This window comes from Melospiza georgiana, chromosome 16 (assembly GCF_028018845.1).
Source record: "Melospiza georgiana isolate bMelGeo1 chromosome 16, bMelGeo1.pri, whole genome shotgun sequence".
Classification (NCBI taxonomy): Eukaryota; Metazoa; Chordata; class Aves; order Passeriformes; family Passerellidae; genus Melospiza; species Melospiza georgiana.
This window is the reverse complement of record NC_080445.1, coordinates 16,212,103-16,240,031: the sequence shown is the minus strand read 5'-3', so window position 1 is coordinate 16,240,031 and position 27,929 is coordinate 16,212,103. Positions and strand designations below refer to the sequence as shown.

General features: G+C 48.9%; 1 protein-coding gene across 3 annotated transcripts; it reads right to left on the bottom strand.

Annotated features, from left to right (window-relative positions):
• Nucleotides 1-7,929: 7,929 nt before the first annotated feature.
• Nucleotides 7,930-17,201, bottom strand: LOC131090507 (UPF0488 protein C8orf33-like). Of its 3 annotated transcripts, none has more exons than XM_058035927.1 (6): nt 15,686-17,201; nt 11,779-11,913; nt 10,908-11,590; nt 9,345-9,435; nt 9,088-9,234; nt 7,930-8,964 (listed from the first exon to the last, which is right to left on the bottom strand). In XM_058035927.1, the coding sequence occupies exons 1-6, from the start codon at nt 15,699-15,701 to the stop codon at nt 8,774-8,776; spliced, it is 1,263 nt and encodes a 420-aa protein (XP_057891910.1). In that variant the 5' UTR covers nt 15,702-17,201; the 3' UTR covers nt 7,930-8,773. The 3 variants fall into 3 exon arrangements, with proteins under 3 accessions (XP_057891910.1, XP_057891908.1, XP_057891909.1); XM_058035925.1 differs by lacking the exon at nt 15,686-17,201 and adding an exon at nt 14,340-15,085; XM_058035926.1 differs by lacking the exon at nt 15,686-17,201 and adding an exon at nt 14,340-15,085 and having other exon boundaries at nt 9,345-9,432.
• Between the last annotated feature and the right edge of the window lie 10,728 nt (nt 17,202-27,929).

The window sequence follows — 27,929 nt, the reverse complement described above, 5'->3', positions numbered from 1 at the left end:
ATATTGACTCACTTATTCTCTGAATATTCTTTTATCAAGTCCTGAAAGCAAGTCCACAAAAACCTCCCACATGCTGCCTAACAAAGCAGGAACAATCAAGTGCTCCTCTCCAGTTACCATTTCTTCTCTCTGAATGCATGAGGTGCATCCAGGCACACATCACCAAGTGCTGGCTCACATTTCAGACTGCTGGGACAAGCTGGGTCCTTACAGAGCTTCTGAATCACACAAAGACTGTGACACAATTAACTGTTCAGCCAACTGGAAGCTAAATCTTGCAAGGAAAAGAAGTCCTAATCTTCTAGGCTACAAATATAGCCGTTACTTAAGTGTCACCAGCTGCTGAGGTAGGAGAGATTCAAGAAGGAAATTCTGGCACTTGTAAATAAATGCTTGTTACTGATGATGGGCTCCAAGCCTATTGAAGCTTTGATCATTTTGCTGGAAGGCTCTAGGTTTTCTCACCAGCAAGAAAAAGAGGGTAGAAATGTCTCCTCACGTTAAAAGAGACAATTAGAAGCTCATTCTGCTTGGAATATATCTGATTAAAAGTCAGGGTTGAGGCACAAACATGAAACTTCATTTTCCAGATACACATCCTGTTGTCTGCCTAAATTACTTCTCTGAGTTTAGAGTGTGCTAGAGAGCTAAAGAGAGTGGGAAACATCTAGATACAATGCAGAGATGGAGGACCTGAAGAGAAGCAGAGACTTCAGAAAAAACAATGTTTTGTTTTTCCTGCACAAATGCTCAATTTTTGTATGTTAGAGAACATCCAGTATCCAAATAGAGATACTAAAAATCTGACTGGATGTAGCCCTGTGCAAAAATGCTCTAGCTGACTGTGCACTGATCAGGGGAGCTTGGCTAGCTGATCTCATCCTTCCCACCTCATTCCCCTCTGTAGTTTTACAAGAGATAACATGGGACAAAGCTGTGCCAGGGCAGGGTCAGGCTGGAGATCAGGAAAGGCTCTTCCCCCAGAGGGTGCTGGCACTGCCCAGGCTGCCCAGGGAATGGGCACAGCCCCGGGGCTGCCAGAGCTCCAGGAGAGCTTGGACAGCGCTGCCAGGGATGCCCAGGGTGGGATTGTTGGGGTGTCTGTGCAGGGACAGGAACTGCCCTGGATCCCCTTGGGTCTCTTCCAGCTCAGCATGTTCTACTGTACACAGATCAGAGGCACCCTGAAATACTCATGTGGCAGATGGATGATCTTTCCTGAGAGCAATGACACCTTTCAGGCAGAAAAGCTGCACAGGTGTAATGACAGATATCCTCTCTCTACCAACCTCTCTGCTTTGCAACACAACAGCTGCAGCACTGACCTCCCAGAGCAGTGGGATGCAGGGCTTGAGAGGATTACAGACACATCCTAACGGTGTTAGCTCAGGCAATGTCATTTAAGGTGTCTGTCACTGCACCATGGCACCCACAGAGATTTAACCACATGACTGTTTTAGTCATCCAGGTAGTTTTCAGGGCCGATGATGGGCTGAGGAAGCAGACTGAATCAGGTGATGGACTGAAGGTGCAGAGGTCTTGCAGCATAAAGAAAACACACAAAATCCACCAGGAATGCACTGCAGAAAGTCTGCTACTCTTGTCAGACCTGGAAAAGTGAGAAAGCCCAGTACTACGCAATAGAAGTGAACCTTGTGCAGACAAATAATTTTTTTTCCTCACAACTCTGTCCATTCTGCTGTGCTTACATGAATCTGTGCTGATACTGAAACATCACCATGAGGATTTCCACGGATACAACTCAAAGAAGCTGTGGCTTCCTCAAGTGTTCAAGGCCAGGCTGGTTGAGGCTCAGAGCTACTTGTTTAGTGGAAGGTGCTCCTGCCCATGGCAGGGGTTTGGAACAAGATGGGCTTTAAGGTCCCTTTCAACCCAAACTATTCTGTGATTCTGCATTTGGGTTAAGGACAGCACTGGAGATTGCTGACTATGAAGCACTTCCAGCAGAGGCTGACCCATGTCAAACTCTGCATACACAATTACAGGCCCATCAGAGTTGGGCAAGCCACCATTAACTTACCAGTGGGTATTTCCCAGTCCCTGATGACAGACACTCCAGGCATGCTTCTTCTGAACTCCAATTCTTGCTGTGACACAGACCCTTTGGAAATGACTCCTGACTGCCCAAACCTCCTGCTCCTGTGGGGCTCAAAGCTGGCCCTGTGGCTTTTCTAGATCCATGGCTATGGAAAGGTTCCACTCTTGCCTTGTCCCAGCAGGCACATGTGCTCTGCCACCCATAGCATGTCCTGCACTGAGGCTGGCAATCTATTTTTCCAGCATGTGGGAGGCCCATGCCTCTCTGCCATCTACCACCATTCCTTTCTTGCTGCTTCTGAAGCAACAAGAAAAAAAAAAAACCTGAAAAATAACTCTGAGTAAATTTAATGAACCAGGAAACCCTCTGAGTAAATTTATTTCCCAAATAATCTGCTTACTGCTCTATGACTCTTGCTGTGTGTGACAGACACCCATCTTATCCCTCCTGCACTTCTGAATCCATTCATTTGTTCCTGTTTTGGCTCTAATGAGTGGACTGCCCAGTTTCCACAAGAACAGGCAGGAAGTGGGAAATGTGTGTGTGTGGAGGAAATCTAGAAAGGATTTTTAGATCATAAGGTATAGCAACAAATAGGAATTCTTAAGAAAATATTAATTCTACCCTACTAGGCAAAAGCTTAGATGAGTCTAATGAATGACGAACAAAATCCCTGTCTGTCCCTGTCTGCAGGGAGGGCTCTGAGCAGGGACCAGCAATGGGACAAGAGGCAAAGGCAGACACTGATGCACAGGAAGAACATGAGGAAGAACTTTCCTGTGCACTGACCAAGCACTGAAGAGGCTGCCCAGAGAGGGGATGGACTCTCCCTCACTGCAGATATTGCAGAACCATCTGGGTACAACCCTGTGCCATGTGCTCTGGGATGACCCTGCCTGAGCAGGGAGGTGGGACCAGATGAGCCACTGGGGCCCCTTCCAACGTGACCTGTACTGTGATTTGTGTGTGAAAACTTCCTTTTTCTAAGCAAGTGAATGTCTTTGAAGCTAGCTAGCACTAGATTAAACTGTGTGAAAAGTGATCACAGCACCTTTTCTCCCAGTCTGTATTCTGGCAAAATCTTTAACCATAGCAGAAAAATAAGCCAACACTGTTACTTTGCAACATGATCTATTTCTACAATGAAAAATCATTGCTATTTTTTTATCTGTAGCAGATCTAATAAAATAGAATCTTCTTCAGTAAATAATATTGGCTGCTAAATAAACTTGAATTACCAAGTAAACTTGAATTACTCTTCCTGCCTATGTACTTCAAAAAACAGCCACGTATTTTGTGTATCTGTCCCTCTACCTCCAACCAGCTGTACTAATTCCCTCAGATAGCTCAGGCAGCTCTGGAGGACTTAGGAAGTTACAACGTCCTAGCTCACTGCAAAGGCTGTTCACATCTGTCTCTTGATTCCTTGGCAGGGCACCATTATTGACTGCAAGGTCTCCTCTGCACTGAAGGCTTCATGGTGGTGCTCCATGACACAAGGGCACTGGCACTAAAGGATCCATGTCTCAGGAATGAGGAATAGAAACAGCTGCTGGATAGGGAGAAAGTGGAAGAAACAGCTGCTGGCATAAAGTGCCACAGCCTCACGGAGCTGCCATGAAAACTGTCAACTCAGGGGCAAAATCTGATGTATTGCAATGAAGTTAAAATAAAAATACAGAGGCCGGCATTGTTTCAGGCCCTAAAAATGGCTTTGGTCAAGGCAAAGAGAATTTTGCAGGTTGCCTTTCATGTTTACAGAGTACACTGCATGATCATTGTGCACAGAAGAAAAATTCCTGAAATATTTCCTATGGCTCAGTACCATGCAGTGTCCTCTAGATAAAAGTCTGCAGAGCTCCTGTACTGTACTGGGCCAGACCCTTAGCTGGGAAAATTGGCAAAACACTGCTGTGTGAGGGGAAAGTGGGTGAGTTCTAACAGCTGAAGAGCTGCACAATAATTTCCTGAAGTAAGAAATTATGCCTGTTTCTATGGGAAGCAGTAACTTATGCAATAGCTACACACACACATGCATAGATGCCAATGCCAACATTGACACCTTTCACGTGTAGCATGTACACCACATGAGTCACAAAGCTCTCTCTGGAAGACTCTGTAATGTTGAAATAAGCAGCACAAAAATAGGAATGCATTACCTCCAAAATAAGATGACTTCTTCCCACCTCTTCCCCCTCTGTGTTTCATCAGGATTCACTGTACCAGCCAGGATTTACCCCCTTAGCCAGGAGCTCTACCTTGGGTTGAGTCTGACAGTCATTTTAAGTCTCCTACCTGAACTTTTGTGTAGCCTGACAGATGCCGAGTGTCCTACCTCCTTTCCTGAGTGTTCCTTAGTTTCTGACATAACATCAGCACTTCTGCAATGGAGGGACTTCTGATCATGGTGGCCATCCCTTTTTCTGGCTTCTGTGTTGAAGAAGATATGGTTTAGCTTCTCCAGATACTTTTCCAGCTCTTCTTGAATATACTCCAGGTGTTTGCCAACATTACTGGGGGAATAAGAAGAGGGTGGCAGGAACAGTTTGCTTTTCCTCTCTTTCCTGGCTTCTTCCACACCTGGGTTCTGTTTCATTAGAACAAGCGTGATGATAACGGGAGATACACAACCCAGACTTCTTCCATTATGGAGGTGACATATCAGGAGCTGCTCGTGCCTGTTGATGTACTCACAGGGAAGAAGCCAAATGGACCAAACACTGCCAGTGGCCAGAACTCCCCAGCTGCCAGCATGCACAGGAGGACTGGTGTCAGGAATCAAACCACTGGGGATGTCACAGCTGGATTTTCTAAAGCAACATGTCTTACAAACCTTCCACAGTTCTAAATACTAAAGCAGCAGAAACAGTGAGGAGCATAAAATTTTTAGGCAGCTTTCTAAAAATTTTAGAAAGATACAAGATCATCTGGCACAGTTCTCTATGGTCTTAAAATAGCATCTCTCCTCTTTTTTTTTTTTTTTTTTTTTTTTTTTTTTTTTTTTTTTTTTTTTTTTTTTTTTTTTTTTTTTTTTTTGTTATGGAGCAGTAAGTTAATTGATCTTTAACTCTCCTTCTGTTAGAATTTTCCAGTTTCCTGAAGTGGTAAGTTCTTCCTCTTTCTAATTCAAAGAAAAGCTAGGATTTCCCTCCCCAAATGAAGATAACGTGTTATCCTTTAGGAGTGATTGGATGCTATGTCCACAGCCTCAGCATCTAGAAAATTGAAGTGAGACAAGGTAGCATCAGTCACCTGAAACACAGGATCAGATCAGCAGGATCCATGCTGGCTTCTTTCTGGTCTTTCTGGGAGAGGAAGTCCCTCCTGGGATTCTGTAAATAATTCCAGCTGAACTCTGTAGAGATCCCTTGGAGATTCTTTGTGGGCTGTTCCTGGGTGACTCTGCCCCCTGGTTACTCAGAGATGGGCAGCCCAAGGACCAATAAATGCATTTCTACTGATCAAGCTCAGGAGAAGGGGTTGGACAAATGTCTGATTAGTGTCCAGTGCCCAGGATAGCAGCCAAAGTGCCAACAGGGACGGGACCAGCCTGTGGGGGTGGGCAGGCCATGCCCTGAAGGCAGGGTGTGCCTGGAATGGAATTGTATTTCCTAACCTTTTCTCGGGGGATCTGTTTACAGAGGAGGGTGCAGAGCCTAAAAGGAGCAGAGATCACAACCAGATTTCTGCTGCCTCTGTGTGCATTTTTGGTCTCACCCTGCCACAGAAATAACCCTAAAATTCTTCACTTTGTTCCCAAAAGTGAGACATTTCCCCAGTTTTGCTGCAGTGAATGGTCTGAGACAAGTTACAGTGTCTCTGTAACCCCCTATTCTCTTTAGAAGCTGATCCTCAGCTTTTAGCTCTCCAAGACTGATGCTGTGAAGTAAGTTTTGCTCTAGAAGCACTGTGGTACTTCCCATCCCCTTTTGCCTTATCTTTAATTCATTCCTGAGCCCACAGCTGTCCTGGATACTTCTGTGAGCAGTTTGTTGCCTACAAGCCTGGGCCTGGCACTGCTGCTCTACATTTAGGTGGACAGTCAGCAGGGATATAGAGCATTCCCAGTCCAGTCACCCTGGTGGCACCAAACTCAAAACCCATGCATAAAGCTGAGGAGAGGATGCAGAAATAGGCAGGTCAGAACTGAGATCAACTTTTTATCAAAACTGAGATACATTCCTTAAAGCAAGAACAGTGGGCCAGAGATGTCCAGGTAGATCAGAATATCTCCCTTCTCCCTCACTGCTATACATCATTAACGCCTTGGGGCATAGACCAAACCTCCAGCCACAGGTACTACAGTTACCAGTAGAGCAAAGCCCTGATCCAAACCTGACACTGCTGTAATAAGAGACATCACTGAAACCCTAAAGAGCACTGGAATCCTAAAGAAAGAAATGCTAAAAGGGGAAAACACAGCATTTAAAAAACATCACTGAGACTGCACTGTGGCCTCTCTAAAAGGGGAAAGGATGGATGGAGAAGCCATGGAATTTCCTAACTTCTAATATAATTGCTCGTTTCCTTTCAAACAAATATAATACAGCAAAGCTTAAAAGAGAAGTACAGACCACGGTAGTTTCAGACACCTCTTCAAGACACAATCACTAATGAAGTGACTTGGGCACATCTGTCAAAAACTCAGGAGGCATAACCTTGACTATAAATCAGGGAGCAGACAGAAAAAGGCAAAATGCTTTGTCCAAGATCCACGGCTGACTTGTGGAACCGAGCCAACACAACACTCAGGAACATGATGTATCACACTGATACATCACAAACACAGATAGAAGTCCTCCAGTAAGGAAGGAACAGAAAAGGGAAAAGGAGCTGGTTTTACAGGTCAGCATTATTCAGACCTCTGGAAAACAAAAGGAGGTGTCTTCATATTAGAATGGAGTTTTCTCTGACCCCTTTGAAGATAACTGCTGGATCGGGTTACACCAAATGTCCACCTCACTGGTATCTTTAGTTTAATTGTGAATGCCTAATGAACATGAGGTAATTATGTAAGAATGCTTTCCAGAATACTTCTGCAGCAAGGGTTTTATAATATTTTAGCAGCTCTAGCTTTACCTGAGACATGACAAGGAGAAAAGTAACTATTTCCCAGACATCTCCTGCATAATCAGCCAGGGAAGCAAACAGCTGTAGCTCCAAGGTCATGTAGATGATGCTCTCGAATCTCAGTAAACAGCATGAAAACATGAAAAGCATGACAAGGACACAGCTTTTTATATTAAATGTAAAATCCTGGAAATAACAAAAAAATTGTCTAAGATTGTTCTATACATTCAAAGTAACAGCTGTGCTCCTTGGCAAATAAAGTGTGCCAATCTCGATTTCCAGTTTTCATCTACTGACTTACAAGAGACAAATTAATTTGTCCATGTTTCTCATTATCATGTATATTACCTGTTTCTCCCCATCATATGTTACCCAGGTTCAGTTTCTTCTTATGCCCATACAGAAATTCTTTAAAATATTCTTTTTAAATATTTACAATTTAAAATAAATAAAAAAGTATTGTAGATGTAACTGCCTGCCATCAGAGCTTAGTAATAAAATTAAGTTTTTAGAGCCACAATCAGGTTTTTAGTCTTTTACAGCCAATGTTTTTCACCATCTCTCAGCTGCTCTCAGCATTCCCTGGATTCTGGCTACACTCCCATTTCCCACTTTTCACACAGGCTGACTGGGCTATAAAAGGCAAGAAAGCACTGCTCCCTAGGGACACCTGATACCATGTAGCCTTTCACAGCATTTCTCTCCCTTCAGCATTTTATATGCTTGGTGGGAAGATCTTCTGCATGAACTTAAGAGAAGGGTTCAGTAACCCAAGCCGTATTGAGTGGAGACACACATTCAAAAAGCCAAAATTTAATACAAATCAAATGGAAGAGAGTCTTTGGGCTGTGACAGTTTATTTTATGACCACCCAAGGCTGGCATGCACTAATTTTCTCTCTGAGGCACTAGTGGTCATAACTGAGCTACTAATAAAGTAAACTTTATTTAAGAGTTGATTGTACATCCTTCCTAGCTGTTCAGAACCTGGCTTCAGCAACAAAAAATTTCCCAGTTTTAGTGGAAACAACTGTCCTTACATCTCTAGGCTGGATTAAATCATGATGTGCAGTTTTATTCTAGGTCTGTACCTGTCAATGAAAGAGATGAATGAGCAAAAATGGGTCTCACTTTTCCCCAAAGACCCTGAGCTCGTGCTCCTCCATGTCAGGGATGACACACTGCTGGTATTTGCTGGATGCCAGAAGCTGCATTCACACAGACTTGGGGAGTGGAAGCACCCAGCTCTTCACTGCTCTGGATCTTGATTCCAAACCATTCCCTGCTGTATGCACTGCCACCTTGGCTGCTAGAAAGGCTCTGCTCTATTTAAAAGCAATGGGAGAAAGGGAAAAATCTCATGGTATAGAAGACAGATTCTACAGTTGATGTCAATTCTACAGGACAGAAAGCAGATCCTTCCACACTGCTGAGCCCTTCAAAGGTGCCTTTCTCCAGTGTGAGCACAGAGGAGCACTTATGTAGGCTGAGTATGCATAGTAGGCAGATCTGATTTAAACTTCTAGATAAGGCACCCTGGAAGAAGATTCAGAGATTGACACATGACATTTCCTACTGCACAACACCTTTCCACCATTCTTCAGTTTACAGGAGATCTGGCACAGTTTTAGTCAAAGTGACTTTTCTAGAAGAAATTAAAGTGAAATTCTTGGGGAGCTGTGAAATTGAATAAGCCTGTGTTAAGTGTCCTGTGTGACTCTGAAGAGGATTCTGCTGAACCTTGGCTCTTCCTGCAAACTCCCAAGCACTTCCGGATGAACTGGCCGTTCTTGTGGCTGCTTCCCCTCAAGTCCATGATCCTGGCAGATTTTGCAGCTTTAAGAGGGGAGAAAAAATAAGAGACATTCAGTCATTTCATATAGTGAGGCCTCAGTCTGCAAAGCATAGGGCAGGATTGAAGCCCTTTCTTCTCCTTCTCAGCATGCAAAGTTCTCCTACCTGTTTCCATAAGCTTCAGCTCTCTGCACAGCTCCTCCTGCATCTTCTTCCTGTAGTCTCCAAACATGGCTCTCATGAGCTGACGCTTCTTCACCAGGGGAGCCTTGTCACTGCGCAGGGTCCTGATGGCCCTGAGAGCCTCCTCAGCTGCACCAAAGGAGAAACAACTCACACGTTAGGGCTCCCTGCTGGCTCTGTCCCTGCCTTCCTGCCAATGCTGCCCCCAGGAGAGAACTCTTCTTTACTTCAACACTTACCCTGCTTTGGAGTGGGTTTCTGTGTCTTCAAGCCGAGTTCCAGCTGGTTCACACACCAGTCCACCTCTTTCCACAGCTGCTCATCTGACTGCTATCAACATGAGGCACATGAGCAAGAGGAAGTAAATCACCCAAAAATTACAGCAGCAGTTGCTACACAGGATGAAAGGGAACTCCATGAACTCAGGACTAGTTGAAATATTATGTTCTGGCAATCACTTAATAGACTTCATGACATTTTCCCTCTAGTGTTTTTCATCAGATAAACTAAAAGCACTGTGCAAATGTTTAGTTGCAGCTCACTGTCTCTATTAGATGGATTTAATGTGTGGCTGCCACTCAGAAGGTGCTGTTTTCTGGAAAGCTGTTCAGCTTTCAACGGAACTTACAGATGGGAGAAATAAACATTAACAACAAAAAGCCCCTATCCTCAAACCTGCACAAAATTTAAAAAAGCAAACAATGGGCAAAATCAGAAGCTGAGTCTTTCTTCTCAGCTCCTCTGTGCTTGCTCAGCCAGAAATGCATGAGGCACAAGGAAAATGAAGCCCATGGAGATGAAGGAAGCCAAGCACCATTGAGCAAAGCTAACTCAGCAGTGGGACAGGGAAACAGGGCTGCACCCTGGGACTGAAGCAATTCTTAACTGTTATGTACATGTAAATACAAATGCCCTCACACTGTCTCCTTTTACCTACAACAGTCTCCTTCCAAAGGACTGGAAGGGCTTTACCTGACCTTCAACTCTTCCTATGTCTCTGGTGCTCAGCAGTGTTTATCGGTAGGACTGCAGGTGAAGCAGACTTTTGGATGCAGTGTTCCAATGCCATTTCCTTGTAAAATATTAAGAAAAGGAAGGTTTTGTGCAATCTTGTGTTATAGTATGGATCAGCTGGCACTGTTTGTTAGTAAAACTTACACCAGTGCTGAAAAGTGAAATAAAATCAAGACCTTGACCGTAGCAGAATAGAAGACCTCAGGGTGTGCCTTAATGCTGTGTTTACACATAACCTGCAATTTCAGTTGATTTCTGGCCCATGCCCTACAGAGGAACCTTCTTGGAAGCACCCTTGAGCTCTACCACAGGTCCTTGGCTACACCAGGTGGCAGCTCTGTGCCTTGGCTTTGGTCCTTGTTCTACGAAAGCAATTCATCCTGCAACACACACATATGAGCTACAGGGCCTGGCTCAGCACCCACAAGGCACCAGCTTGGCACAAACTAAAGACAGTTACCTCCACAACTAAAAAGAGTTACCTCCATTTCCTGGTTTTATTTTCTTAAGAAAACATGGCATCCAGCTCCCCAGGATTAGCTGTCACAAGCCTAACCATGAAATCTTTCAGCACAAATCTGAAGGACCATTAACTTCCTTTGCTCTGGTCAGGTTCCTCAGCTGTGTAGCAGAGAAAGCAAACAGCTGCTGGAACATGTAAGCACCAAATGTGGTCCTTCAGCTTCCATCTCAGGGCAGTATGCTAATTGTTCATCTGTGCAAAGAGATAAAGTGGCTCTTTAGCTCGAGGGTTTATAAATAATGGGATTCCATCAGTATTTAATTACCTGAGAGGTCTTCTCATCCTGATGGGAAGTATCTGTAATTTTACAGCTGTTAGCTTCTGCCTTTGCCTTCCTGCTGGTCTCAGTTTCTTCTGTTTTGTTTTTACTGACAGGTGCTTTTTGTTTCTTCTTTTTTTTCTTCTTGGCAGCTCCACCTCCTGTTGATTTCTCTGTCATTGCCTCATCTGCAGAGGCTGTCTCTGTTTGGGGGATCTTTGATGTGACATGGCTTCTATCCTCTTTGGGTGCATTCCCTGTCACTTGAGTCACCTCAGGCTCCTGCAAGGCTGCAGCCTGTGGCAGAGCTGCTGATTCAGCAGGCAGTGAAGAATCTGCTGTATCCTCTGTATGTTGGCTTCCTGGAAGTAACTGAAGATGAGGACAGTCTTCATCTGGGATGGCAAAGTTGAAAGCAAACCTGGGTTCTTGTCCAGAGGCAGCAAACCTCAAGGGGCCATTCCAGTTCTCCTGCTTGGTGGCTCTGACATTGTTTTGTACCTGCTCAGCACCACTGTCACCAAGGTCAGCTTCTGGGTCAGTCCTGGAAAGTGGAAAATCAAATCGGAAGCTGCTGCCAGATGATGTGAACAACTCAAGCTTTGCCTCAGGGGTTGGCTCAGGCTGTTTCACACCATCTGCAGTCTGTCCCTTGCCTGGCTGTACTTCCACATCATCAGGGGTCATGCCTAGAAAATGCAAAGAATATTGTTTCAACACTGGTGTTCTCAGTGAACCAGTTTCCTACCGTGGGGGTGCCACTGCAGCTTCCACTCAAAGGCACTGCCAGAAAGGTGACTCAATTAATGCTGCACCCTAAGAAATCTACAGAAAAGAACCAAATCTCACCATCCCCCGAGAGATAGCTGAAGCTCACCTTTCTCAATGCTCTTCTGACCCTCATCCATCTTGAGACGACAATCCCCAAACTCATTGCTCATCACTTGTTGGTTCTCTGTGAGAGGAGCTGCAGGGGAGTGCAGGACCTTGAAAATGTGTTGGGTCTCCTCTGCTGCACTCAGAAAACACCAAGAGAGACAAGAAGCAGTTTACAGTGGGCCTTAAAATCCACACAGAGGGATGCTGATGAGTGACTCTTCTCTTAATGAGCTCTGTGTTCATATCACCTCTAACTAATCCATAACTAGCATTCAATTGAAAGAGAACTCCAAGTGCTTCCAGAAGCTTAAATACTGTGAGATGTTCCTACAGAGAGGGAAAAAAATCTTAACTTATTACTGACAGTCAAACTCTTACACTGCAGTAAGTGCACTGCTAATGGCACAGAAGCTACAGAGGGCTTAGCAATCTTTCCTTCAAGAGAAGACAAATTCCACAACCTAACTCAGTGTCTCTTCTCTGGAAAACTGGAAAAAATTTAAACAGAAGGCATACCCTGAAAAGCAGGACTCTTGCTCTTGCTTACAGACCAGCCTGAACACAAGAATCTAAAGCTTTTGTGTTAGAACAAATTCTCTAAAAAGAGTTGTTCTGTGACAGTGGTGCCCAAGACCTCAACTTGGAAGCACTAAATATAGTCTTGCAGTGTTTGTCCCACTTATTTTAAGCCACTGAACAACTTGAGAGTGGTACTGTGGAATGGGAACATCCCACCTCTCCCAGCTGCAGCACCTGACCATCCTCTCAGGAAAGAACCTTTCCCTAATCCAGCCTAAAAATCACCCCCTAACACAGCTCCAGCCATTCCCTGGGCCCTGACCCTGGTCACAGAAAGCAGAGATTGGAGCTGCCCCTGTGCTGCTCCTCAGGAGGAGCTGCAGCCCCAGTGAGCTCTGTGCTCTCCTCTCCTCCAGCTGAACAGACCAAGTGCCCTCAGCTGCTCCTCCTATGGCTTCCCCTGGAGACCCTTCCCCACCCTCACATCCCTCTCCTTGGACACTCCAACAGTCACAGACCCTTCTGATACTGTGGTGCCCCAAAGTGTCCCCAGCCCTGGAGGTGAGGCTGCCCCAGGGCAGGGCAGGGTGGGACAATCCCCTCCCTGTCTCAGGCAATGCTGTGGTGGGACAGAAGTGAGATGTACCTTCACAGCACCTGGTGTAGGGTCCTGACTACAGGAACTCCTGTTTCAAGGGGTTTGGCTAGCTGCAATCCAGACCAGTTACACAACAAGAGCTACAGAAAGCTCCAGGGAGCTGCTTCCCTCCTTCACCTGGGAGTTACTCTAAGCTGAGTACCTCATGCATACAGTGCTACAGCCAAACAAGTCATTGATTCAGACCCTGAATTCCTGGCTAGATGTTGGACCAGCCTCCTCACCAGAATTCTCCAGCAACTAGGACTCCAGGCAGAGCCTGGGTACCATCAGCAGCACTGCTCAGCTCTCTTGGCTCACACACTGTGCAAAAGGGCTCTTTTCTGGCCAGGGCACTGCTTCTGCTGCCTCTTTCCTGTGCTCAGCTCCTGCCTCCCCTCCAGGAGCTGCCTTCCCTCCTGCTGGGCACTGGGGACCAGTACAGGACACATTTCTAACAAAATGGTCTGATCACAGAATAGCTTGGGCAGAAACTTCAAAGCTCATCCACCCTGCCATGTCCAGGACACCTTCCACTGTCCCAGCTTGCTCCCAGCCCCATCCAGCCTGGCCTTGGGCACTGCCAGGGATGCAGGGGCAGCCACAGCTGCTCTGGGCACCCTGTGCCAGGGCCTGCCCACCCTCACAGGGAACAATTCCTTCCTATTATCTGATCTAAGCATTATCTCTGGCAGTGGGAAGCCATTCCCCCTTGTCCTGTCCCTCCATCCCTTGTCCCAAGTTCCTCTCCAGCTCTCCTGGGGCTCTGAAGTCTCCCCAGAGATTTCTCCAGGATGAACAATCACAACCCTTTCCCACAAGTCTTAATTCTTCCTGATGCTCAAGCACAAGGTGTAGGCACCTGTCAGTCACTGCTCCATCCTCAGGTGGACCAGCAAACCCTCACCTGAGCATCTTACACAGGGTTCACAGTGCTCTGCCAAGGTCAGGTACTGACCAGCAGCAGGACATGTGTCTGCAGCTCTACAAGATCAAACCATGACCTTATAGATTTTTATCTTTCGTGTAATTTTTCCCTGGAACAAGCTTCACAAAAATAAACCTACTGGTGTTTGAGGGCCAGCCATGCTGGCCCAGTATTTCCTTAAGATGAAAAACAAAGGCAGAGCTGTAGCAGAACCAAACAAGTCATTATATGGGAAAAATAGAACATGACAAAGAATACAGAAAACAGGGACGACAAACACTAAATGAATGAAAGATAAAACTGCTTCCAGAAACACAGTCCTTAAAGCCCAATGTTGTCCTGTGTTTAGAACAAATCCCAAATAACACAAGAACAGGGAATATAAAAGAGAGAAAAAACAGAAAAACATCCATATCTGCTAAATCACACCCAAGGCCAGAATAGGGGGAGTGTGGGCTGATAAAGAGGAACATACCTAGTTTGGAGTGCAGAGGGAGATGCAGATCTGCCTCCAGTTGTGAAATGCACCACTCCAGCTCCTCCTGAAACACACCTGGGGGAGCCTTGGACATCGTGTGGGGAAGGCAGAATGATTAGAAGCACAAATCTCTCACCTCAAAAACTGAGTTTTCTGAGGCCTCCCTTCTCACAGGAGGTCAGACCTGGCTTTACATTGGAAGTGTGCTGTGTAACAGTTCATTGTACCATAAATCAACACAGCACAGGGACACATGTCCTGTGTGGAGAGCACCAAATGAGCCCTCTGCATTACAAAAATCACAGCTCTCACTAGCAGGAAACCCTACTACTCCCGGCAAGCCAGGACTTCCCACAGATTTCTTTTTCATCTTTTTCTCCACCTATCCCTTTTAAAAAGTCCCAAATGGAAGATTTCTCATTTTTTCCTAAAGCTCAGGCAATGGCATAATATCTCCACAGCAGGAATTTCCCTTTAGCACAGCTCTGGTAACACACAGAATTTGTCTTTAGCCTAAACACGAGCCCTTGAGGCCCCATGTGCTATCCTTCTACACTGGCTGCCTCTTGAAAAGCAGGTGGAAGTTAAGGTTTGCAGCCCGCCTGGGGACAAAGCACACTAAAACACGGGGAACGAAAAGAATGCTCAGGATAAGGAGACGAGCAGGGATTGGGAAAGGCACCAGGGCTGGGAAAGCCTTTAGGGAGAACGCGCTCGGGCCCGGTGCCGTGAGAGGGGCCGGGCCTTACCTGCTCCATGCCGGGCTCCCCGCACCGCCGCCGCAGGAAGCGGCCCCAGCGCACCGCCCACCTCCGGTCACGGGCCTCGTGTGTGCTCCGGGAGCGGCCCCGCCCGGGCCGGCCCCGCCGGCTGGAGAGCTCGGGGCCCGCTCTGGGCCTCTCGAAGCCCCCCGGACCCTCCGCGGGTCCTCCCCCGGCCGCGGGCTCAAGGCGGGCGGGCCGGGCCGTGCTCAGCGCTCTGGCCGCTTCCCGCGCTGCCGCCGCCGTTCCGCCCGAGAGCGCCGGGCCCCACGCTCCAGCGCCCACCTTGCTTGTGCCCCCTGCGCCTCCCTACTGCTGCCCTGAGCCCCACACCGTGCCGGACACACGTGTGCCCACGGAGCGGGCCGCGGGGATCCGGCGGTGCCGCCTTCCCTGCGCCAAATCCCCGCAGGAGCGCCCAGACCAGCCCCGGCCCCTCACATGCCGGCCTGACGGAGGCCGTGCCAGCAAGCACCAGGGCAGGCAAAAAAGGTTAATACACACCTACTGGTACTGTCTATTCGCATTTCTGTTTTAGATTTCCTTTTGATTGTTTAATTTTGTAAATAAAAAGTTAGACACCTTGTTTCATAGGCATTTTTCCCTATTGGATTGTTTCCAACAACAGCCAGCTGATCCCCGTGAGGTCAGTACTGCAGCAGCACAGCGTGTCACTGCACAGGGTGTGCCGTCTCTCAAATGTTCAAACCATGGAGGTTATAATTTTTCTTGACATTGGCAGTTGATGTTAGAAATTCTCCAAGGCTGACAGAAGGGCTCTAAAGTCCTGGGGAATCACTTCGAAATGTTGCTGCTAAAGATTATAAAATGCTACTGGAAAAATCGGTACATTTCTGACAATCCCAACCTGACTTCTGTCTGCCTTACAATCTCCACCCTCACTGAGACTTGGCCGTTGTCTGAGCCATCTCCTCATTACAAAAAACACCTCAGTGGTTTGAGCCTTAACCAAGGTTGTCTTGAGACTTTATCTCGAGGCTTATTCTGAGTGGTTGAGTAGGGTCAAAATTAGCCTCAGCCTTCATATACAAGTGTCCCAGCATCAGGAAAAAATCTGACAGTCAAGTATTGGAGAAGATAATGAGCACAAAATAATGAGTTATTGTATCCATCTTGAAAAGCCAGAATCCCACCGCAGTTTTCCTCTCCCTCAGTGCCTGAGCTGGACTGAAGGCTTGTGAACCTGTCACCACCAGTCTGGCTGCATCTCCTATAGCAAAGTTTCCCATCCATAGCCTGAGGAATGAACACACCCACCAGGCGATGCAAAGGCTCTTCTTGGTATGGCTGGCACAGAGCCTGCAGAACCCATCCAGACAGAGCAAGGAGTGAAAGGAGCAGTTTTATGTGGTAGGACGCTGTTCATATCTCCAGCTCTGTAGACTCAATGCCCATGCAGGGTAAAGGCACAAAGGACCAGCAATGCCTTGGTATTCCTGGGTTTGATCTCTGCCCTGAGGATTCAGCCCCACAAGGACACTGACTAAGCGAGATGTGGCAGCCTTGCTCTGAGGACACACGACAAAAGGGCTGTCAGGAGATCCAAATATGATCCTCAGCTTCTGCTTACACAACAGAAACCTTGTCATGGGAAGAGCTGCGAGCTGAGCTGGTGGAAGCTGATGTCTAACAAGTCATGGCTGCCTCGGAGCAAAGCAAACAGCAGGCAGAAGAATTGGAATGGCTTGAGCCTGCCTCAGGTGCAGAGCAGGTTTGTGTGTGCTGTAAAAACTGTGCAAAGGCTGGGACAACTCCTCACTGCTGTCAGATGGTGACAGGAGCACCAGTCTGGGGGCAGGACAGCTGTGCAGTCCTGTAGGTCACTCCAGGACTGGCATTCCTTGCCAGCACAGAGCTGCCTTCTTTCCCCATACCACCAACTGAGCACCAACAAATTCGTAGCAGGCATGGCTATAACTGGAAGCTGGAAAATGCAGCTCTTTGGTATGAGGCTCCTTTGAGAGAGTTGCAGGAAAGAATTGGGAAAAAAAAAACCAAAAGAGAGAAATGGGGTGGTTGCCAGAGCTGCTAACCACAGTGCCAGTGAGCCTTGGAGGGCACTGGGACAGCCCAGTGTCACATGCCCGACACATCCTGTCGCCAGACCTCCTCGCCGGCAATGTACGTGGCTTGCACATACAGGCTGTCATTCAGCATTAGGAAATCTGTGTGGGACAAGAGAGAAAGAAAGCAGCTGTCAGAATGGAGCTGCTGGAGTTGGCCGGGGAGAGCTGAGATCATTGGGGAAGGGTTTCTCCCCACCCCAGGATGGCACTGCAGTACAATCCTGGCAATGGCAGCTCTGCTTTCTGCTCAGCTGAGATGTGGGGGGCACTCCAAAGGGCTTCCCAAACACCACCAGCATCCAAGGGAAAAGCCACTGGAGCAAAAAGGAAAAACCACTGGAGCAAAAGCCCAGAGCATATCCCAGGTGGAGCAAGTCTCCCTGCAGCTCCCACCAAAACAGGGCATGAGCATATGCTTACAAAGCAGCCCCTGCTTTGCTCCAGCACTTGTGAGCCCTGACACCATTGTCTCCATACCAGTACATGCTGTGCCCACACCAGTACCTGCATCGGAGTCATAATTCAGTGTCCCCTTTTTATGTTCAATCCCCAGGAGCTGAGCGGGATGCAGAGACGCCGCCTCCAACGCGGTCTCTACCGAGCACCCTTGGACAGAGAATTTGGGAGATGTTAGGGCAGCCAGAGCCCCATTGCCACAGCAGCCCAAATCCCCCTGGACAAGGCAACACCCAACCAGGCAGTTGATGGACCCAAGCTGGAACACCCTCAGCACAGCCAGCTGGAGCTGGGAAGGGAAATATCCCTACAGGGGAGAGCAGGCATAGGAAAACTGAACACCTAGGGTATGGAGAAGAGAAAACCATGCACTTTTGTGAGGAAGAAGCAGGAGAGTTCACCTCTCATTAGTTCTATTAGTTCCCCCTCAAAAAGGGGCTCATCTGAGGGCACTGATCCCAGGCCTTACCACGTCTCAGGTGAGAGGGAACATTCCTGGTGAAATGGACACATCTGGCAAAAGCAAGCCCTCCTCCCGTGTCAACATAGGGAGCAGCAACTTGTGGACAAGGCTCTCTTACCTGTGGCTTCTTGGAAGTGTCGCACACAAGTGTCCATGGTCGCCACGCTGCCACTCAGGGTCTTTGTACCTGGGAAGGAACAGGATGGCACTGAGCAGCGCCCATAGCTCACAGCAAGAAGCAGGGCACTAGGGAAGCATAATGGGACTAGAAGTGCAGAAGTCCTGTGTTGCAGGAGGAGCAAGCTGAAGGGCCTGCAGCCACTTCCTGCTGGAGCACAGGAAGAGGTATGTGGGTGTTATCCCCAGCTCCACTATCACACCAGCTGCACTGGGTGAAAACCAGCTCACAACACAAGCATCTGTTCCCAGAGACAGGGAATGGAGAAAGGAATGCTCCTTCACTGAAATACCGTCCCAGTATTCATCTGCTTGGGAATTTGAAACTTAGGGAATTTAGCTAGCAGGAAGTAGTAGTGTTATAATGAAGAAAAGGGACAATAGATATATCTAAGATTTCTCTGTCCTTACTAATGCCCTGAACCTCTAGCACCCTTGACACTGGGCAATGAAGCTTTCTTTCAAAGATGTTGCAGACAGCTATAACTGAACAGATCCTCCACAAGGGTGGCACACTTCTCCTCTTTACCAGGAGTTTCATTATCCCCAAGGCCAAGACACTGCAGATCCACCAGGCATCAAAACCCAAGAGGGTGGCACAAACGCTGCCACACACCGACAGGGACAGCAAGGTGTGCTCAGCTCCTCGGGATGGTGCCAGTGGCAGCACTGTCCCCAGCTCTTCAGCAGAGGGACAGCACTAACCTGCGATGTAGGTGTTCAGCCCATCGATCTCCACTACCTGCTGACCCAGCGTGTGCCGACCCGGTGCCAGCCCCATGCCAGCGATTGCATCTGTCACCAGCACCAGCCCTGGGGAACAGAAGGAAAGGGGCCTTGTCAACACTGCTGCTGGTTTTGCTGCAGCTCCAAGTACTGTGCTCTGTTGACCCTCCCAGAGAGGAACCAGGTGTCTCCAGCCACATCGCACCAAAGCGAGAGGACTGAGGGATCAGCACATGTGGCTGTGACCTTCCAGACAGCAAGGGCAGCACAAATGTCTTCTGGGAGTTGGTACAGTGCTTGGAGTGGCTGGTAACACTGTGGGGACTGCCATGGCTCACCTTTGGGGTGGGCTCGGTGGGCAATGCGCAGGGCAGCGGGGTTGGTGTGGATGCCATCAGAAATCATGCCATAGAAGACCCTCCGCCCAGCAGGAATCTTGTCACTTGTCAGCAGCCCCACAATGCCAGGGTCACGGTGGTGGAACTGCTCGAAGGGAGAGAGGGGACAAGCTGTGGAGGACCAGGACACACTGGCTGAGACTTCACTTCAAGTGAAAGATGCCCAAGGAAGATAAGAAAAATCCTAAGTAAGAAGAGATGATAGAGTAGCATTTAGCTGGACTTGTCTTGTATAGCCATGGACAGAACAATTTTTCAGTGATGTTATCCTCATAAAATCACTGCACTCTCTTGGCTCCAAGCCATTGCCTCAATTTAAAGGGAGGGAATGGTTTGGAGCCAAGAGAGTGCAGTGATGTGATGTGAAGGAGTGAATGAACAGAGATGATGGGTGAGGAGGGTGGTGGTGCCCTCGATCTTCAGGGAAGAAGATCTCTGTTCTTGAGACCCCTCGGCCCCAAGAGGTGAATTGGAAGAACAGAAATGTCCTGAAAGTGAGAGACTGTGCTTTTTTTAGAAATGGGCAAAGCATCCTTAAAAGAAAAACCCTAAAAGCAGCTCTGGTCCATGTGCAGTGGTGAGAGCACTGGGCATGTGTTGTGGTTTCACTGACAGGAAGTAGGTTATTTTTTGGGATATGCTGTGGTTACCAATGGGTGCTCAGATTTTAGTATTGGCACCTGATGTAGCCACTGAAGTTTGGACGCACCTCTGAGAACACACAGGGGTTAAAAGCAAAGCTGCTCCCCAGGGAAGCCCTCTTGGGACTTTGGAGGCAAAGAGGTCGGATCTCCTAGCCCGGGAGGAGAAGGGGGGAGTGTGGTGAGAAGGTGCCTGGCAGGGCAGTGTGGGAGTTCCAGAGCTCTGGGACAGGCAGAGACTGAAATTTTTAACCCTTTTCTTGCATGATAGAAACCTTGCAAAATGCTGACCCTCCTGGAGCTGAATGAGAAGAGAGATAAGAGATGAGATAAGAGGGGAAGTGCAGAAAACTCTTGAGTGGGGACAGAGATAACGGAGTGGCCTTTTGGCTGGACTTTTCTTGTGTGGCCATAGACGGAACCATTTTTTTTTTCCTGGGACACAGAGAAAGCATTTAGGGGGAGACAGTGCCTCAGAACCAGGAGGGTTCAATGTGGGTACCCCTCAGCCCCAGGGGGTGCAAAAATTTGGGGGGGACAGATGTCCTGAAGGAGAGACTGTGCCTTTCTTTTTGGAGTGAGACAAGGCATCCTTGAAAGACAACCCTAGAAGCAGCTCTGGTCCGTGCACAGTGGTGAGAGCACTGGGCATGGAAGGAAGGTGTCACAATGGCAAAGGATTTTCCTGGCGGTGCTGAGTGACATGGAAACACACAAGGTTTCAGTGTATTTCCAGGGGAAGCCTGTGGTGCAAGAAGGACTCCTCTCCTCTCCTCTTGATGAACTGAAGATTGAGAATTCTGAAGGGTGGTGCCGGACTGAGAGTTAGTGATTTTGGGGGAATGTATTGCATTGGGAAATTTGGTGGGGGGGGGGGGGGGGGAGGAGGAAAATGCTTTTGTAAGGTTTTTTTCATTTTCCTTGTGTTTTTTTTTTTTTTTTTTCTTTTCTTGTAGTTTAGTTAATAAAGTTTTCTTTATTTCTAAGTAGGAGCCTGCTTTGCTTATTCCTGGTCACATCTCACGGCAGACACCAGGAAGAGGGTATTCTCATGGGGGCACTGGCATTGTGCCAGGGTCAAACCATGACAATGACCTTTAAGGTCCTTCCCAACCCAAACCATTCAGGGATTCACTGGAATGTTTTCCACATTGGCATCTCTCAAGGGAGGACTTTTGCTCCAGTGCTCTCACAGCTTTAAGTTCTCTCAGCATGAGACAGATGAGCTGTACAAAGACAGGACTAGAAGCTGGGACATTTTTATAAGCTTCTGCCCCAAATCTGAAGTGGTCAAATCAAATCAGCTTCTCACAGGATGCTCAGCATGGAGTCACTTTAAAAATGCCTTTTAGGATGATTAAAGTACAGTCACACAGTGTCATTGAGTGGAATGAAGGAAAACCTTCCCCAAACTGCTTGAGACATCTTAACAACGCCTCATCAGAAAATTATGTCAAAGCCTATCTCCAGTCACCTCCTTGACTAGTATCAGTCTTGAAGAATAGTTAAACATAATCCTTACAATTTTCCTGCTTAGTCTGACAACTAGTTATGTTTTCACATTGCTTTCCATGCCCCCCTCCCCTTAATCATTAACTGTTCACAGCCCAGCTCATTCAGAGGGGAAATTAGAGCACCTTTCTTGGGGAAAAAGCAGAGCTGAAGTAGACAATCAGATCTTTTACAAGTGGTGTGAGAATATTCAGTGCAGTTTGAATTTTAAGGAGTTCAACTGTTTATAAAAAGTTTCAGTTGTCAAAGTACTTTTATGGGAACCAGATTTGTCCAGGAAAACTGTACTCCCAGAAATCATGAGTCAGGGAGTTACACAAGACATTCACAGAGCCAGCATCCCCAGAATCTTCTTTTGAGGTGCCCAAAATAACAAAATATTTCTTCCTTCTCTGGTGGCCTGGAAGAAATTGAGAGCACTGAGAGGAAGTTCAGAGGGCAGCTACAAGGGCAGCTACACACAGGTGGCACACGTGTGACCTGTGCTTGCAGCTGGTGCCATGGAAGTAAAGCCCTTGTGGTTTTCCTAGGAGTATGTGCATTTGCTGCACCATGTTGCACACAGGGAAGGGAGAGACTTCCAGGAGATGTGACACAGCCAGGGGTGATGGTAGGGTGGCTGCAGGGCTGAGAGCAGAACTGCATCTTCCTAAGAGGCAAAGAAAATATGGGCTGGGGACCTCCATCAGGTCCCTAACCTGGGGCTCTGGTCTACCACGGCCACACCACCTCCTCTGGTTTGCCCTGAAACTGCCTCCTGCCTCTTCTTGCTGCCCCTTAGCACTTGTGCCAGGTGGAAGAGTAAGAAATCCAGCCCTGTTCATTTTCATTGGGCTGCTCACATCTCTAAAACCTCTGCCAGGGCCCTCCTCAGCTTTTCGTTTTCTGGGTGTTCAAAGTTATTTCTTCTGTGGAAGCGTTTCCACAGCACTACCCATCCTGGCTGACTTGTCTGAATGCCTCCAATCCTAACACATCCTTTTTGAGATTGGTATATTGAACCACACAAGGCACAGTTAAACATCCAAGCAAACCATGAATTTATAGAGGCATAAAAGCTGTCCTCCATTCTTTCCTCTTCACCTAATAATTTCTGATCTTCACTTTGCTTTATATAATTACTTTTTCAATAATTTCTAACACTGGTTTTGCTTTTTTATTTGCCACTGAGTTCTGGGTCACATGAGTGGTCAACATCCACTCATCAGTCCTTACCTGGGGCTTTGCTTTGTGCTGGGCTGATCAGGAGGAGTCAATCTAGGGAGCTCTGGCCGTAGTCACCCCCAGTGAAATAATGTCTTTGGTCCATCAGTCAGCACCAAGACAACGTCCCTCAGCATGGTGGAGTGGGGCCCTGGAGGTCTCTGAACTCACATGTGCCAGAAGAAGCCGAGGGAAGGACCTCCCTGATCAGGACAGCAGAGGAGCTCAGCTCAGCAGCCAGGATGCAGTGGCTGTCCCTGCCTGGTGTTGGAAGATCCACTGAGAATCTTTCCCACAGCACCTCTCCATTGACTCAGCCCTCTCAGTGGGCTCCTCCAGGAAAGCCAGGGGCCAGCACCCTGGCAGGAGTGTCTGCTCTGTCTGTCTGTCTGTCTTCTTAGTCTTATGGAGCAGGGCATCTACCAGTCCATAGCTCACGATGCTCATGCCCTCTCTGTAGTTCCTTTTCCATAGTAGAGAGCAACGGTACCAGGGCTGTTCTGGATGGGGTTGTGAGGGATAACCAGGGCAGGGTTCAGGGAAGAGGAACCAATGAGAGGGAACCTCTTGCTGTCAGTGACTTTGCCCTGGAGGTTCAGCACCCTTGGCTCCCGTTGCCATTGCACAGGAGCAGGCAGTGCCCATCCAGGTGGGCTGTTTGCCCACTGGTGTGAGAGAGCTCCACAAATTCAGCAGTGTCCACTCCTGGGATGTTTGCATTGACTCCATTGATCAGGAGGGTGTGCTCAGTTTCCTGGCCCCTGGTGGCTTTTATGAGATTTTGAGCAGCACCTTTGGAAAAGCAGAGCTACAGAAGTACCATGAATCCAATGTGCCTGGTAACTCCCCTGATGAAGGATGGGATTTTTGTTACAGTTCAAGTCCAGAGAGAGAGCCTGTTCCTCTCACAGCTGCTGGCAGAGCACAGCAGGAAGATACCACAGGCTGTGCAGGACAAGTACATGAATACCTGGGTGTTCCCTGGCAGAGGCACTGGCAGAGGCAGGCACTCTTCTTCATGGAGTTTAGGTTTGCCAAAGAAAACATCAATCCCGCACAGACCTGAAGGGTATGGCTTAAACAAGAGAATTCCCTGCTCAGGTCCTTTAAACAGTGGGGGGAGGGTATGGGAAGAAAGAATTGTGTTAGGAAACATAGAAACACACCAGTGACATTTAACAGCCTTAAAGCCCCATAATTTCCCCTCCATGTTTCCTCAGAGGTTTATCAAGATGCAATGGGGCAAACCCAGAAGTCTGCAGTGCTCAATGCCCTGAGACTTGTGTGAACAATGGAAATTTTAGACACTAGTGTTTATAGTTACTTCCCTGAGTCAAATTTATTCCATGGAAATTAACACGAAGTGGCACAAAGATGATAGTAACAGTAAATAGTAAAGATGATTGTTCATCAAGATGAGGGTGGAGAAGGAGAATACAGAAGGTGGATTCCTGTCACATGACAGAGCAGGTCCACTGACTTCCCCACCAAACAACCCAGCTGCAGCTACTGCTGATGGCAAGGCTGCAGAATATGCAGTGGGGATGAACCTGGAATTTAAGTTGTTTGGGAAAATAGTGAGATTTGTCTTCTCATTTCCAGAGTTCTTCCTCCAAACATCTGTATCATCACCTGCTGAGTTTTGGTGACCTCCCTGCAGCGCTTGGCCAGTAGAGATCAAACCTGGGGCAGGTTCCAGCCCATGCAACAGCACCAGCACAGTGAGAACCTTCCTGCAATGCAGGGCCACTTCCACGTGAGCGGGACAGATCAGGAATGCACCCAATCCTCCTGCTGCTCAAAATCAGGGCTGCAGACCACAGCAGCCCGAAGGTGTGGACACCTGTGATGGTTTCTAGGAGAGTGCCGGCTGCAGAGGGACACAGCATTGCGTCCTTCAGCTGTGGCTGCAAACGCCCAGGCTGTGAGCGAGCCTGCGGCCCCTTGTCATCTTGTCATGGCCAGCTGAGCTGAGGCCTGGGCTGCTGTTTCCTCACCAACGTGAGGGCTCAGCAGTAACTCCAGAGAATGAAGCTGACAGAAATTCCACAGAAGAGCAGGCCCTGATGGAGAGATGCTCCTGAGCAACCTTGGAATGCTCTGCCCCACAGCCCTTTGAGTGGCTGCTCTCAGAGCACAGTGCACGGGGAAGCCCCTCCACCACACACCTGCTCCCCTACGGACCCAGCCCAGGGCTGTTCTCCCTTCCAGGCGCAGTTCTTGACCAAAATCACCATCAACATCCCCCTCTGGCAGGCTCTTGCTCCTGCCCAGTCTTCAAAGGAAAAGGAACTGGATCAGATTCTCTCCCCAAATCTACACCCACAAAGTGCCAAATTCCCACCACCCTTTGCTGTTTCGGTTAGAAGTAGGAAGAAAACAGGAGGAACACACAGGTTGTGCTCCTATCCAGGGCTGGGCGTGGGACAGAAGGAAACCCATGAGGAATGGGAGAAACAGCAAGATAAAAAATGCACGAATGCCCCACAGCTGGGCAGGCTGGAAGGGCAGGGGCGCCGAGAGGAGGGGGCAGCGGCCGAAGGGGATGAGAAGGAACGGGGACAGGATGGGATGGACGGGAGGAGCTCCGGGGGTCGCTCAGCCCCTGCCCCCTCCCCACCGGCCGCTGCCGCCCCGGGGCCGCTCCGGGAGGCGGCGAACGGGGAGGGGTCACGGGCTCCGTTCCCACAGTCAGTTCATTCGTCTCCGTGTCCCGGGAGATCTCGCTCTGGCTTTTCCCAGCTCTGTTCCTGAGGTGGGAATAGATGGACGGACGAGGGGATGCGCTCCTGCAAAACCAATTGCATCCCAGCTGCGTGCCTGAGCACCAGGGCAGGATCACCCTCTGCTCCACTCTGGTGAATTTTCACCAGCAGAGCTGCTTCTAGCTCTGGAGTCCCAACGTCAGAAGGATGTGGAGAGGGGGAGACAGATACAGAAAACCAGAAACTACTGCAAGGGCAGGCTGGCATGACCCAGGAATTCCTTCTGATAAAAAGGAACTAGCAGCAAATGTCACTCGGAACCCATAAAAATGAATATGTATGAGCCTATTGTGAAACTGTATGCATATATATTTGAGAGAGAGATAAAAAGAGACCTGAAGTTCTCAGAGGTACGCATGTCTTTTTTTGAGGAGAGCAATCTCTGTTCAGCGCTGTAATAAACATACTGGCTTTACAACTTTCACAAAGTTGTGGGGCACTTTTCTCCACAAAACAATGCCAAAATTGCCCCTGTGCTCAGTCTGGCTGGGAGGTGGATCTGCAGGGCAGGGCAGCTCTGGGCCATGCAGGCCCCAGGAGGAAAGCTGCAGGTCTCACTGCTTGGTGGGGTCCGTGTCTGCTGGGTGGGCTGGGCACAGTTATGGCTGTGCTCCCCAACCTCCAGGGCAAGCAGGACTCAGAGAGCTGAGCATGTACAGCCCTGCCAAACCTTCAACCTCTTCACTAGGACAACACATCTCACTGCTGGAATGTGTATCCTACCTGTGTTCTGAACAAGCTGTGCCAGTCAGGCTGTTAAAAACAGGAAATCCAGGAAAATACTGTACAACGGAAGATTTTTCCCATGACAGAAATACCCCCTCAGCAGAGGAAGCTGCTTTGTTGAGGTGATGGGGTGGAAGATCTTATTGTGGGGAGATCAGAGATGGCTGATTCTGAGTGCACAGGGAAAAGTAGGATCACCTGTTGGTGCTGCTGAAGCTGGGGGACACTGGAGGGACCTATGCAGGAGCAGCCAGAGCAGAACCATCTCCAGCAAAGCCCCTGGGGCTGTTTGGCCAAGTGTGTGTCCAGCATGGTGCACTGTGCCCTGCCCACACTCTTACCCTTGACATGTGGGGTGTCACTGCTGGGCTCAGGAGATGGCAGGGATGGGCTCGGGCCCCACGGTGACGGCACCGCCCTGAGCCTGCCGGGGCTGGGTGCTCGGCTGTGGGTGCTCCCCGCGGCTCAGCAGCACCAAGGGTGCGGAGGGTATGGCCGTGTCACATTGGATGGTCAGCTTTGACCGTGGGTGCCTCCTCCTGCTGCTGGGGTGCCACGGCAGAGCTGCAGGTGGCACACGGCACAGGACAGGGGGGGAGCTCCGCTCAGGAAGGGGTGTGGGCACAGAGCTTAGTGTTTATTAGCTTTGATCCAAACATTTTGTACAAGCAATGAGCCCACTCTGCTGCACATGCAGATGCCGAGGACACACATTCCCCGAGGTCCCGCCCTGCAGGTACGGGATGATTTCGTGCTGTGGCTGCTCTGCACTGCAGACCCCTCAGTCAGCGAGCCCGAGGAGCGCTGCTCTGGCTGCCCACAGCACAGCACCGGGGGCTGCTGGCCTGTCCCCTGCGGGCTCTGACAGCTGGGCAGGGGGTGCACAGTGAGGGGCTGAGGTGTGAGGCCCCAGTGGGGCTTTACAGCCACCGCCAGGAGATGCTCCCAGCCCGGGATCGGCTGTCAGGGCCCGGACGGCCCGCAGGGACAGCGGCGCATGAGCTGCAGCCTTCCCTTGTTCCTGTCCCCTTCTGTGAGGGACTGCCCCGAGCAGCAGCACCCACCAGGGCTGGCTCTGCCTCTGGCGCTGCCCTGAGAGAAGGCAATGAATGAAAACTGGTGACTGATCGTGCCCCACGGAACACAGGTAATGCTGCCAAGCTGATCAGCCCGGTTCTGGGGTGTACTGTCCCTCCAGCAGGATCTGCTGCCTCAGGTGAAGTGTGGCCCATACCTTTCCTTCCTATGGAACCCACCCCTCCTGCTCCAAGAGCTCTTGAGGGCGAGACTGTCCACCTGAAGGCTATTTTCAGTATCTTTATGCTGGTTACTTGCATCTATTCTAGATGAAATTGAGGAAATCCTTATTATTTATCCACTTCAACCTTCTTCCTTCCCCAGCCATGAATTGAGAGCCCTGCTGGGAGCCATTTTCTTCCCTCAGCAGACAACACAAATTGGTGCTGTGCTTCCCACAGGCTCTCCCTGGCACCTGTGCCATGGAAAGGGCAGTGGATGCTCCTTTGTGCGCCTTTCTTGCAGCCCAGGGACTCTTAACTGGCAGAGTGTCTCAGCCCAGCTGTGGGGAGTTCTCTGCTCCCACTCGTCTGTGCTAAGGGCAGGACTCCCACAGAACTCACACCTCAGCCCAGAACACCAAGGACAATCAGGG